The following is a 13,593-nucleotide window of genomic DNA, read 5'->3' as shown; positions in this document are numbered from 1 at the left end:
CTCTGTTGTGCTTTGTTCTCACTCTGAAACAAATAAATTTCGTTTTTGGTAGTCATTGCCTGGTGTGCACACAATAAAATAATTCAATTCATTTTCACCCTTACCAAAGTGTACAGCTAATACTCTAGAACACGGAAAGTTACCGGTACATTTTACCTCTTCCTATTGTGCTCTGTTGATATCATTCATCCTTTAATTTTTTTTCCAGATGATGCAAGAGCAAGAACAGAGAGAGCGTGAATTTAAGGAAAGGGAAGAGCGCCGGAAGAGAGAGTGGGAGAAAAGGATGGAAGAACGGAAAGAGAGGGAGAGGTTACGCGAAGAGCGGTTAAGGGAGCGAGGAGACAGTAGAGACAAAGACAGAGACCGGCGCAGAGATGACAACTTCAGAGATAGAGACAGAGACAGGGATAGGGACAGGAGGTGAGCTGTTGCTGTGACCTACTTGTGTGTACTGTATAGCCATCTCTTCATATTTATTTATACAGTATAGACTATTTAAATAATGAAACAGTATTATGATTAAGATAATAGGAATATTTTAAATTCCATATAGTATAAACCAAACCTTTTCTTTATGAATGTAAGGTATTAGAGTGAATATGTAAACATATTTATATACAGTACTTGCATTACTGTCCATTATATAGAGATAGAAGTAATATGCATTAATTTATTCAACAGACAAGAGGCTGACTATTGCCGCAGCCGAGAAATGGATCGTGAACGGGAGAGACAAAAAGAAATTATATTTGGTAAAGCCAAAGAATCCTCTTCTGACTCTGAACAAGGAGACATTGACTTTGATGAAGATGAAGAGGAGGAGGAGCAGAAGATTGAACGAATGAGGAAACAGCGAGAGGAGTTGTATAAGGTAAGTACTTTGCTTAGTGTACAAATACTGTACAGTACCTGTACCTCTTTTGTTAATCTCTGTATTTTATCCTAAACTGTTTAAATTATTACATTAAATTCATAATCGTTGCATAATGAGAATCATATACACTTTTCATTATTAGAGAAACTTTGTGTTAAACTTAAAATACAATAATCAAAACACAATACGTAGAGGTATCCCCCACGTTACAGAAATTCGCCCATACAAAATTTGTAAATAATGACAAACTCGTGATACGGCTCGTAAATTTGACTTGACGGAAATGGGGTAAATTTTCATCACAAAAATCGTGATATAGAAAAAAATTTAATGAATAAAATTAAATATTTGGTGTGGATTTCTTGGTGTTTACTACCACCAAACGTGGGTACATCGGTATACTCAAGCATGACAATACTATTGAGAATTAATACAACTGTAATCAAGTAATCTATTTGAACAATGAATATTGAAAGGCTGTAAATGGGCATTATATTGAATAGGGATGAAAAGATCTGAAAGATTGTTGAAAACTAAAAACTAAGGGATTAATACTTCAGTTATCCATATAATACATGAAACCGAGATAGGTGCTCGGAGATTTAAATTGTAAAGTTAACGTAAAGGGAGTATGGTTAAGATGCATTGATGATGAAACTTGCTACAAAACTGAAGAACCCAGGTGGAAACAGGTTGGAATTCCAAGCGAGATAAATCAGGAATGATTAAAGAATATTTAGAAAACACAAGTAGCATTTACCATACTACAGTATATAATATCCCCCCTCCCCTCCAGAAATTGGGTCTAGAGCGTGACTCGTCACAAGTGACTCCTGCCAGTAGTGAGATCCCATCCATCAGCAACACTCCCAGAGATTCTCCGGTTCCTACATCAAGGTAATTTTTTTTTTCCAGATAGATATTATTGAACGAACGGTTGAAAGAAGATGGAGTTGGACTGTTTTACTAGTTGGTTGAGTGGAAATCAGATGTAGATCTGGTTTTGTTGATAGCAAGGAAGTAAGAGAAGACTAGGTACATATGAAGAGAGAGTATCTAATTGAAAAAAAAATAAAAATAAAATATATATATTATATATATACTGTAATATATATATATATATATATATATATATATATATATATATATATATATATATATATATATATATATATATATATATATATATATATATATATATATATATATATATATATATATATATATATATATATATATATATATATATATATATATATATATATATATATATATATATATATATATATATATATATATATATATATATATATATATATATATATATATATATATATATATATATATACTGGGAGGTAGTAGATATAGAAGAAAATGAAAGAATAGAATACGTATAAAAAGGACAGGATAGAATATGTATGAAGGGGACTTAACAGTAAAAGAAATAGTGCAAAGCTTTTATGATAGGATTATACGAATGAGATTAAATGAGGCCTTCCTGGTGTGTGTGTGTGCAGTGGACACAGTTCTGTATATGGAATGCTTGTATTCACAAAATTTCCATGGTAATACAATGTGATCTCTTGTGTAAATAAGAAAAATTCTTCAAAATAATATGTGATCTTTTTTCTTTAATTGTAGACCGCCGTCACAAATGAAATCAGAGGAGCCACCAGCATCCCCTGCAAAATCAAGATCGAGGTCTGGTTCTCCACAGTCTCGTGCCTCCAGTAGTGCCAGCAGCACCAGGAGAAGGAGTAGGAGCAGTAGCAGGAGAAGCAAGAGTGGTAGCACTAGTAGGAACAGTAGTAAGAGTAGAAGTAGTGAAGATAAGGAAAATCAAACCACAAAACCAGCTGATGATAAAAGTGAAAAGACAGAATTAGAAACAGATACCAAGGAAGATGAAGATGACGGTATTCCAGAAAAGGAAAAGAGAAATAAGGACATGTTTTCTGATATGTTTGGTGACAATTTTGCAGTGGACAAACTAGATATTCACTCCGGGGCTGCTGAGAACCCCAACCTCACAGACAACTGGGATGATGCAGAGGGCTATTACCGTGTTCGTATTGGAGAAGTACTTGACTCGAGGTTAGTAAGCAGGGTTTTTTGTAGACATTGACTGTAACATAATGAACAAGTACAAACTAGTTACTATAAACTGTGCCAACATTGAAAATTCTCTATCTGTGAGTGAGTGCCAATTTTTCTTCATCAGGGAGGAAGTAAGTAACAGTCACTTTCTCTATAAACACTCTTACAAACTCATTCACTGACATTTTAAACTTTTTGGAATCATTCATTAAAGTAATGTCATATACAAACAGCAGATTTTTTTACTCCCTTATTATTTCTATCAAACTTGCATCTTACTCTTTACTATTTCTACTCTGAAAATATAAAACAACCATGGAAACGGTACACACCTTTGATATATTCCTTGTTTCACTCAGAAAAAGCTTTTTCTCTTCATGACATTAATATGCTTCATTCTCTTGATCAAAACAAGACAGCACTCTACAAATTCCCATTTATCCCAGACTTATAAATAAATTTTCAATGCTTCCTCCCATCAGTGTCGTATACTTTTTTCACTCCATGTGCAAACACTTGATTCATACACTTTCCTTTTCTTAGCCACACTCCTGTATTGTACTCTCGTTTCTGCAACAGTTCTATTTATGATAACTTTTACCATACACTTTCCCCTAAATACTTAAAAAAAATTCCTGCTTTTTAATAATGTTTTTATTTTTTCCTTTATTGTATGGAAACGAGGCATATTCTCTGCCATCCATCTTGTACTCTTTCTTACATTATACTGATACACTCATACCATCCATTTATCACTTTCCAGTCTCCCATCCCTAACATTGTAACAGTAAGTCTAAACACTCCCGGTGCCTTCCCATTCTTAAGCTTGTGTACAACATTTCCCCTCTCTCAGACTTAACATTTCTTGCTCTGTCACTTAGACACTTAGTTCCTCCAATTCTCAACTTGATAACACCACCTTTTTTGCTTCTGTTCACATAGCTAGTGTTCAAGAAATTTCCTAATCTCCCATTTGCCAGTACAGGGTACTTTCTTTTTTCCACATTAAATCCCCCTTTCATTTCAAACTGGTATTTCTATTTACTCTTTAAGTTATTCAGTTCCTTTCAGAAAGTCTTGTTCCTTTTAAGTTTTGTGACATCCTTTCTCCATCGTTCATTCAGTTGTACATTGCATTCTTTTTACTTTCCTTTTACCATCTCCAGGGCCACTGAGAGCTGGCCAGGGCCCCAGGGAAGGATAAATTTATGGGCCCCCTTTTGGTCTTTGGAAGGTTTTGATTCATAATTTAATCTACCCTTTTCCCGTCCCCCAGGATTTATCCCGGCTTCCTTGCCCTATCGGCAGCCCTGACCATCCCTTCTACCCTCACACTCCTTACTGCTGCTGTCACTCATATTCTCTCTTCATCACCTTAACTAGCACCTCCAAATTATTATGCCATCATTCTTTTCAGAATGTTGTTCATGGCTGTTCTTTAGTGCTTAAACAACTTGGCTACACTTTTGTGGACAGCCCTCTTAATCTTTAACTTTTCAACCCCTCCCTCTTCACCCCATTTATTTTTCTTTACAGATACACTGTGTTTGGGTACACAGGCCAGGGAGTATTCAGTAATGTTGTACGTGGTAGAGATGCAGCCAGAGCCGGACAAGATGTTGCAATCAAGATCATTAGGAACAACGAAGTTATGTAAGTCTGTCATAAAACTTAGTTTCTCAATCACATTTCTCTAGGTTGTAAATTAAACTCCTACATTGTATTTATAAAGAATTGTTTGGTTTTAGATTGTATGAGAATGGGATGACGGCTGTATTTCTTGCAATGTATAAAGGATTCTTAAAGTCAATTTCTTTATTTCAGGCACAAGACAGGCAAGAAGGAATTAAATATATTGAAAACTTTAAATGATGCTGACCCAGATGACAAATACCATTGTTTGCGCCTTTTCCGACACTTTTTCCACAAGAATCATCTGTGTATGGTGTTTGAACCATTGTCTATGTCACTCAGAGAGGTATGTACCCTTTGATAAACTTAGGACTATAACAAATTAAGTTTTTGTCCTCAACAAAATGGTTTGGGATACACTGGTACAGAATAGTCATCTTTTTCTCTATTTATCTGCCTAATGGACACACTATAACTACGGAGATGCCTCAGACATGTGATATGTACATAGGACCATTAGAACCATTATTCATGGCTTACCTTAAGCTAGGGGGTTCGGTGTTTGCTTTCAATTTTTATTTTGCATTATTTCCAACTTTTTTTCCAATTGACTTTCTCCCCCACACCACCTTCTTTCTGAGACTTATGAGAGACTTTTGGCATGATATCTGTGCACAGTACAGTAAGAACTTGTTTAACATTGCCCCCCGATAATGTTGTTTCATTATAACTGCGCTATTCTTTAGATATCCATGACTCGAATAACGTCCCGCCGGTCAGTATAGCATTGTCACAGACTACTTTGTACGGCACATCATCCTCTCTCATCTTGGCGCACTACGCTCTCACCTGCGGAGCATCACTGCGTCTCCAAACGTCGCCAATCTTTGTTAAGCTACCACAGTGTTCGTGCGTGTTTAGGTATTTTTCTCTTAATACTGTACTCTAACCATTAAAATGGCTACCAAGTGCCCATGATGTTAGTATTGTGAAGAAGCAATGTAAGACCATTAGCCTTGCTACGAAAATGGAGGTTTTAAACCGGGAGGAGGATCCACCCACTGGGTCTCAGTGACTTACCACCCTCCTCCGTTCCCCATCACACACTCGCTCCACCACCTCCATCCGTCAGTGAGTACAATACAAAATGATTTAGTTTATATATATATATATATATATATATATATATATATATATATATATATATATATATATATATATATATATATATCCTGTACTATTTTCTATAAAAATGCCATTGAATTTCTGTATATGTTATGTATTTTATGGGCCAATGGGAGGCTGGGGAACGTAACTCCTGTATTTTATCTATTTCTTGTGGGGAAAATTGATTCCGTTAACGTCTCGGTTTTCAGGAACGGAGCCACGACGTTAAGTGAAGACTTACTGTAGTTAGTTGACCAAGGGGTAGACCGAGAGGTAGCAGTGAACAACTCACAAGGTGGTGGCAGGACACAGATGAGCGGATGTAAACAAACCCCACCTGCCAAGTGGCACATTTGGCACGGAATTTAATGGAATCACGCCCGATTTAATGATCTAGTTCGCTAAATCAAGCGAAAATAACGGAAATTCGATTTAGCGGAAGTTTTGATTTAACTGAAAGGAGTGGCTCAAAATAGTTGGTTAAATCGAGAAAATACTGTGTGTATATATATATATACGTATTCACAAGGCTTATGTTTATCAAAATATTAATTGCATAAATTGTAGTAAATATATGGCATTGTCACAAAACTTAATCATTACACATGTTGTCCCACACACCACTACTGCTACAAGGACCCCAAACTCTCCTGCCTTTCAGTATTCATTTATACTCATTATTTTAATTGTGAAGGCTGGGTAGAGGAGGATGAGGGAAGGTGGTGGTGTTGTGTGAGAGGTGTTTACATGATGAGACCTCTTGTTTTCTCTTTTTAATAACTTGGTGCAAATGAAGCAGGCTACTTCCCTTTAGCTATACAGTACATACAATATACTGTACTTGTAATTTACATATGCAAAATAAGATTGTCTGTGAAACTCTTTCTTACAAAAATATTATATTTTATTTTTCCTTCTAAGCTTGTTACAGTACATTAAATTATGAATATTCAACTTTTGTTAATAAATTTAAATAGGAAATTTTATTATATTATTTGTTTACTTCTTACAGGTACTCAAAAAATATGGTAAAGATGTGGGTCTGCATGTAAAAGCAGTACGTTCTTATACACATCAGTTGTTTTGTGCACTTAAGTTACTTCGCAAGTGCAATATCCTCCACGCAGATGTTAAACCTGACAACATTCTGGTGAGTGCAATATATCTATGAATTATAGCTACTATGCCTGCAATGCTCTTTTATAACTGGTTTTACACAATGATGTATTATAGTAAAGTATATCTTTCATTTTATGCATCCTTGTTATTTGATCCTCTACTGTGTATTACTCATATTTTACCACTATTAAAAAAATATTTTATTCCCATTTCCTCATACAGTATTATAATGTTGCCATGATTATTAATTATTTTCATGGGTTGGTTAGTAAGAGAGGTGAAAGGGAGATCACTGGAGTGGGGTGAAAGTTTGAAATACCTGTACTGTACTGTCGTATAAGGATACAGATATACTCACTTAAATGTAGCTTCATTAAATGTAGTTTCACTATAACATAGTTGAAAAGTTATTTATATTCTTTGCTAAATATAGTACAGGGTACAGTACTGTATTGTACCCCACTACAGTAGAACATACTTGGAAAGTATGCACCATATATCTTTGTAAAAAGTGATACAACATAACCAAAGTTACAGGGAAAATTAGATCTCTTCTTCTTAAAATCATTGTATTGAGAGTGATTTAATTGTTTTTTTCACTGTGTTATTGTATTTGCAGGTAAATGAGAAGAAACTTGTACTGAAACTTTGTGATTTCGGCTCAGCATCAAAAGTAACCGAGAATGAAATAACTCCATACTTGGTTGCAAGATTCTACAGAGCTCCAGAGATTAGTAAGTATAATTGGAAAATTAATAAATTAAAATGTTAGATTTTGACTAGTAGAATGTCTGTACATTACTGTATATGTAAGTTTCACCTTGTGTTATAAATACATCCATCTCAAATATTGCAGTCCTATTTGTACACAAGTTAACGATCTTTACATAACTTTATTTATAAATTTAAACTACTGAAAAAACATAATCTAGTTCTAAATGTTAACTGGTAGATAATATACTGTATATTAATTATGAAAAATTTCCATAAATACAGTCACCAAGACCAACTATACATAATCTATAGTGGTACAGTGTTTCAGTTGCAGGATCAAGGTAATTCAGCAGTGTGAAGTCATGCAGATTCATTTTGGAGTACGAAGGCAGACTTACGAACAAGATAATTTTAGTTTAACGAGTTTAATTATAGTTTTTAGAAATGGCAACCAGATGAAATTTTCCACATTAATGTTAGATCCTGAGTCACCTTTGTGTTATAAATTTACTGTACTGTACTTCTTTTATGGTAACCTATATACAGTACTGTACTAACCAATGGGCCCATAATAAAAAATGCCAGCATCCACTTATATTAGTAGGGTCACTTTTACAAGTCCCAGATTGAAATTTATATCTTGCCTTCATATGACTTGATATATAATTTTGCATAAAATGCATATTAACAGTGGTCCCTCGGTTAACGAACACAATTCATTCCACAGAGTCGTTCGTTAACTGAAAATTTTGTTAACCGATTCCATTGTTTCAATGGGATATTGGGTAATTGGTTCCAGCTCACAGAAAAGTACATACAAAGTAAAAAAAAAATGCAGTAAAATACACTTGCTTTGAGGTGTGTATGTAGAAGGTTCCTGGTTGATGATGATGATGGGAATTAGAAGTGGGGGTGGAGGAGAAGGGAGAAGAGAAGGAAGTGGGGATGGAGAAGAAATCACCTTTCAGGGGACCATTGCTTGATGCAGTAATTTCACCAATAAAATTTTAAGTTCACTAGGTGTACAGTATTTCAAGATTATTTTATTTAAATCAACATTGCACTGTGATATATATTATCAATATGTTAACTAAATTTCAGAATGACCAATAATTTAAATATAAAAATGCAAAAATATTCAAGACGCCAACAAAATCGATGTTCACTCCACTGTAAACAAAGCCACACTGACGCCTGGTGGGTGGGTCAAGCGGCTAATGGGCGCACAAAAAACTAGTTCCCTGTACTGTATATATTATCAGTATGTTAATTAAATTTTAAAATGACTAATAATTTTAATATAAAAAATGCACAAATATTAAAGAGCACAACTTTCTTGATATTTACTCCACTGGAAACGAATGTAAACATAGAACAGATTACTGAATTGGCAGACTAGCCCATCAGCTGATCAGCTGATGCTCACAACAAAACGTGTTTGTTGTAAGGGTTTCGTTAATCGAAGTTTTGTTCGTTAACTGAATTGAAGATCCTTATGGGAGGCAATTTGTTAACCGAAATTTCGATAATTGAACCGTTCATTAACCAAGGGACCACTGTACTTCATAATAATTTGAAGCAATATGAGGATGTAGAATATTATAGCTTCTACCTGTTTTCTTCTTGCACTCAAGGGCATTCCACAAATTACTGTATATCATAATTTCACTTGTACTGTTTCCATTTGTGTTCACATTATTATAATGATACACCCACTGTGACTTGGAACAGCACAATATTTCTGAGGTGTCATTTATATTTACAAATGTTGTAGTGATGACTGACTGACCAATCGCTAATGTCAGTGTAAGCATATTGATGTCAAATGAAAACTGCTTAGATCAGCATGATTACATGATACAATAGATTATAAAGTACGGCATGTTCCGTAAGTAATACAACCATATGCCTATTAATTTAAAAATGTTAATGCAACCTATAATTTTTTACTTCAGGTATAACAAAAAGTAATATGCTGTGTAAAGTTGAACAAAGAATATTAATAATGTATCAAGAAACATGGCTATTGTATGGGACATTTTTAAAGATAAAAAATCAATTGCAGGAGAATATAGAAATGTTTTGGATTAACTCATCCTAAAGCATTTTATCTGGAGCCTTTGTAAAAAAATTGCATTGAACACGGTTAAAGAACAGATATAATTAGTTTACACTTGATCAAGGTCAGAAGCAAATATCCAGATGAGTGTTTCAGTAAATCTCGCTAAACTGACTTAAAGTGAAATAAAGGAATTTTTCTATCATGGTTTCTGTCTCATTACAGTTTTGGGGATGACTTACGACTTTGGCATTGATCTTTGGTCGGCAGCATGCACCATTTATGAACTCTACACAGGAAAAATCATGTTCCCTGGAAAGACTAATAACCAGGTGAGTTGCAGGTTAAGTAAAATGATTTTATCTATCATGTCTTCATGAAGATATATAGTGGAATTTGCTAGATATAAAAGATATAAAAAAGATGAAAATGTATAATTTATCATCCAAAATGTAATATTTTTTTCATTATACCTGTAAAGGATGATTCAGATTGAAATGGGTTGAATGATTTTTCATTGATAAAACTAACCAATACTTCTATGCACTGTTGATCAACCGCTCTTTGATCTAAAATTTTATTTGCACATTTTAGAGTATTCTTTTAAAACAAAATTAATAACCTAATTTTATGTAGAATTTGGTATCAGTCCTAGATTATCTCCAGAGATTCCTTGTAAGATTGTGTTTTCACATACTTCACATTACAAACATAAGTCTCAGTATTCCAAGGTTTTAAGTATGTTTTTTATTTTTGCAGATGCTAAAACTCTTCATGGATTTGAAAGGAAAAATGCCAAATAAGGTGATCAGGAAAGGAGCTTTCAAAGATCAGCACTTCGATGCAGCTTGTAACTTTCTTTACAGAGATGTTGATAGAGTCACAGAAAGGGTAAGGACAGCATATGTTATACACATTCAATTGCTATACTGAAAAAGACATAAGGCCTATCAATTATATTTAGTTTCTTTTAATTTTGTTATCTTCATATGTTCTTATGTCATATTGCCTCTGAGAGGGATAATGACCTCAAATATTTTTAAATCTATACAGGCTAGTTATACAAAACAATGAGAGAATGTTACTCTAGACACGGACACAAAGGACACTTTGTAAGTTATTGACAGGAGGTTCTATTTCCCTGGTAGGTAAAGTACCTCAGAAGCTAAAAACTTTAAATTTTCATCATCGTTCACTTCTAATATTTATAAAATATTGAAACATAATTAATTGTGAGTGTAAACACATCTTTGTAACAATACAAACATTGAATGAGTGTACTCGTATTTTCAAACATGTCTCTGATTGTTTAGACATGTTTAATGGTTGCTGCCAGATCCTGTATACAGTATATGACTGTTTAAGAATAGTACAAGAGTTCTACCTACTTTTAACCTTTCAGGAGAAGGTTGTGGTAATGCCTACAATTAACCCTACAAGGAACCTACAACATGAATTACTTGGGGAAGGCAACCTACCAGAAGATCATGCCAGGAAGGTGGCTCAGCTGAAGGACCTGATGGAAAGGTGCCTCATGCTGGACCCAGTTAAGAGAGCCACAATAGACAATTGCTTAATGCACCAATTTATTAGGGAGAAAATGTGAATTTCGGGTGATGAAAGATTATGGTTGTGATGTGAAGTTTGGCTGAATTTGAAACTCATTGACTTGCTCATATTAGTTTACACAATACCTAAAGAAGACTCTTTTTAATTATGAATACTGTATGTGGAGCTTCATAAATTGTATTATGAATAATATTGTATTCTTTAGGATGTACAACAATCAAATTAGGTTTACTACAAAGATTTTTTGTTGACATCACTGATAATTAAGGTAAACAAAAATTTCTGACTTTAATTACTTCACTTGTTGAAGATTGTAAAACACGTGATATTTCTTATAATTGTCCTCATTCAACCCAGATAATGTAATAAGTCCTTACTGTTGCAGATGCAGAAAGTTAAGGTAAGCCTTTTCAGATTATGGAATTGTGTGTTGGAAATGTGTGCGTGAACCTTAGAACCTTATTCAGGTAAAACTTACAATAAGTAGGAAGTGGATTTTTCAAATCACCTTTCTCTTACACATCAAAGATAATTGATTCACATCATTTTCATTGAAGAAAGTTGGTCTTGAAACATTCTTAAATGTGGGTAAAAGTAGAATTGTTTTAAAAAGTTTGCTTGTGTATGGTATGGATTATGTTGTTTTATGTAGAATGTAATTTGTAATACAACTAAAACATGTTATTATTACAGAGTAAAAAGTGAAACATTTGATGTGTGTGTATGCTTGGACATTTTGGGTGAGCCAGTTAATGTCTTTGATTTTATTTTTATGCATCTTGAAGGGTTAGTTTATGGTCAAACTTCAGTTTAATTTGTCAATACAAGGGTCTGCATTTCATATTGTATTTAAAAGAGAGTAAATGAAGTATTTTTTTTTTAGTTAGAATAATAATTTTAATACGTATTTGTGTTATACACTTTTGAGGACTGCATTTTGCTGTAATTTGAGACAAGGGGATAACTAATAATAAAACCTAAAATTGTATTAAAGATTTTGTTTATTTTTATTTTTTGTTTTTTAAAAAACAAATTATGCATTGTTTTTTATATAACTATATGCAATGAAAAGGCATATATTGCTTATTTGTGTAAAATAAAGACAAAATATATGCACTATATACACTAAAAGTTTTAATGACTTCCTAAACATCAATACAGCACAGTACATATAAGGGATTGTCATACTGTTGGAGAAGGAGCTGGTAAATGGTAAAGATGGTAAGGGACTTATATATGGACATGAAAAACAGGGTAAACTGATGTTATGGACTATAAGTTACTGACGATCACATGAGTATGAAAAGGGTTGTGTGCTTCTCGTTAATAAATTAACACAAATGTTGCTTATGATGTGTTATCAAAACAAACTCTTTTTTGGCATTATTGTCATTGTTTTACATAAGATCTGAGATTTGATTGGCAATAGTACAAAATTAACCTGAGAAATCTTTACCATTAATGATAATTAAACCCTACCATGTTTTTCAAGAGAGTAGTGGACAAATGTTGGTGGGACTGGATAAGTAATTACAACAGTAATGCTATTGTTCTTTTTATACACCTATTACTGTAGCAATGAATGAACAGATGAATATCTGGATATGTGAGTGAAGATTTCTTATCCAGAATATTCCTAATGAACAAGAAAGGAAGATTCCTTTTTAAGTTCTGTAGATTATTCAGAATTTTTATAAACTGTTATCATAATTGAAATTATGAATTCAGTCTTACGAAGCTTCAAATGTTTGAGGTAATAATTAACGAGTTGGAGTTAGTGAGTGTTCAAGAAGCAGGTGAACAGGGCCTTATATGGGCCCTCATAGGAAAACTGAGAGCTTGTGACGTCACATTTTATATGCATGACGTTGATTAGCACGAAAGGTGACGCCTTCTCCTGCTTTAAGCCAGCAGTAAAGGAAGGTGGGCGGGGAAGATGTCGGGATTGGCACCAGTGTGTCTGCAATGGTTTTCCCACCAAAATGTGATGGAGAGACGTGACACTTAGACACCTGCTTATAAATGTATGAACTTACAAAATAGCTTGTAATTTTTTATTTTAACACTGGTGTAATCAAAAGTACTAACCAAACAAGTGACCTATATCAGTATACTGTATCAGTAATATCTAACCTACATGAGGACCTGTTGCTAGTATGGTTATAATAAGCCATACAGATCACTGTATTGTGATATTTAAAGCAGTGATTGATGACATAAGCAACCTGTTATTTGTGGACAAGCATAAATTGTGATAGGTAGAAATGTACAGTGATATACTAAATTTCTGGACTTGCACATAGATGAGATATTCAACTGCATGTGTACAGTATTGGTATGCCCTTTATATTAAGTATAA

General features: G+C 33.7%; 1 protein-coding gene across 2 annotated transcripts in view; it reads left to right on the top strand.

The window, feature by feature from the left end:
* Positions 1 to 12,359, top strand: part of LOC121856023 (serine/threonine-protein kinase PRP4 homolog) — a 38,418-nt gene extending 26,059 nt beyond the window's left edge. For both annotated transcript variants that reach the window (XM_042351282.1, XM_042351283.1), the window contains 11 exons: positions 209 to 423; positions 685 to 874; positions 1,674 to 1,774; positions 2,519 to 2,971; positions 4,511 to 4,627; positions 4,799 to 4,952; positions 6,786 to 6,923; positions 7,512 to 7,626; positions 9,891 to 9,997; positions 10,425 to 10,556; positions 11,068 to 12,359. In XM_042351282.1, the coding sequence (XP_042207216.1) occupies positions 209 to 423; positions 685 to 874; positions 1,674 to 1,774; positions 2,519 to 2,971; positions 4,511 to 4,627; positions 4,799 to 4,952; positions 6,786 to 6,923; positions 7,512 to 7,626; positions 9,891 to 9,997; positions 10,425 to 10,556; positions 11,068 to 11,271 (1,926 nt within the window). In that variant the 3' untranslated portion in view covers positions 11,272 to 12,359. The remainder of the gene's footprint in view (positions 1 to 208; positions 424 to 684; positions 875 to 1,673; positions 1,775 to 2,518; positions 2,972 to 4,510; positions 4,628 to 4,798; positions 4,953 to 6,785; positions 6,924 to 7,511; positions 7,627 to 9,890; positions 9,998 to 10,424; positions 10,557 to 11,067) is intronic.
* Positions 12,360 to 13,593: the final 1,234 nt, after the last annotated feature.

Source organism: Homarus americanus, unplaced genomic scaffold, assembly GCF_018991925.1.
Source record: "Homarus americanus isolate GMGI-L3 unplaced genomic scaffold, GMGI_Hamer_2.0 scaffold19117, whole genome shotgun sequence".
Taxonomy (NCBI): Eukaryota; Metazoa; Arthropoda; class Malacostraca; order Decapoda; family Nephropidae; genus Homarus; species Homarus americanus.
Note: the sequence above shows the minus strand (reverse complement) of the source record. Positions and strands in the feature narration are given on the sequence as shown.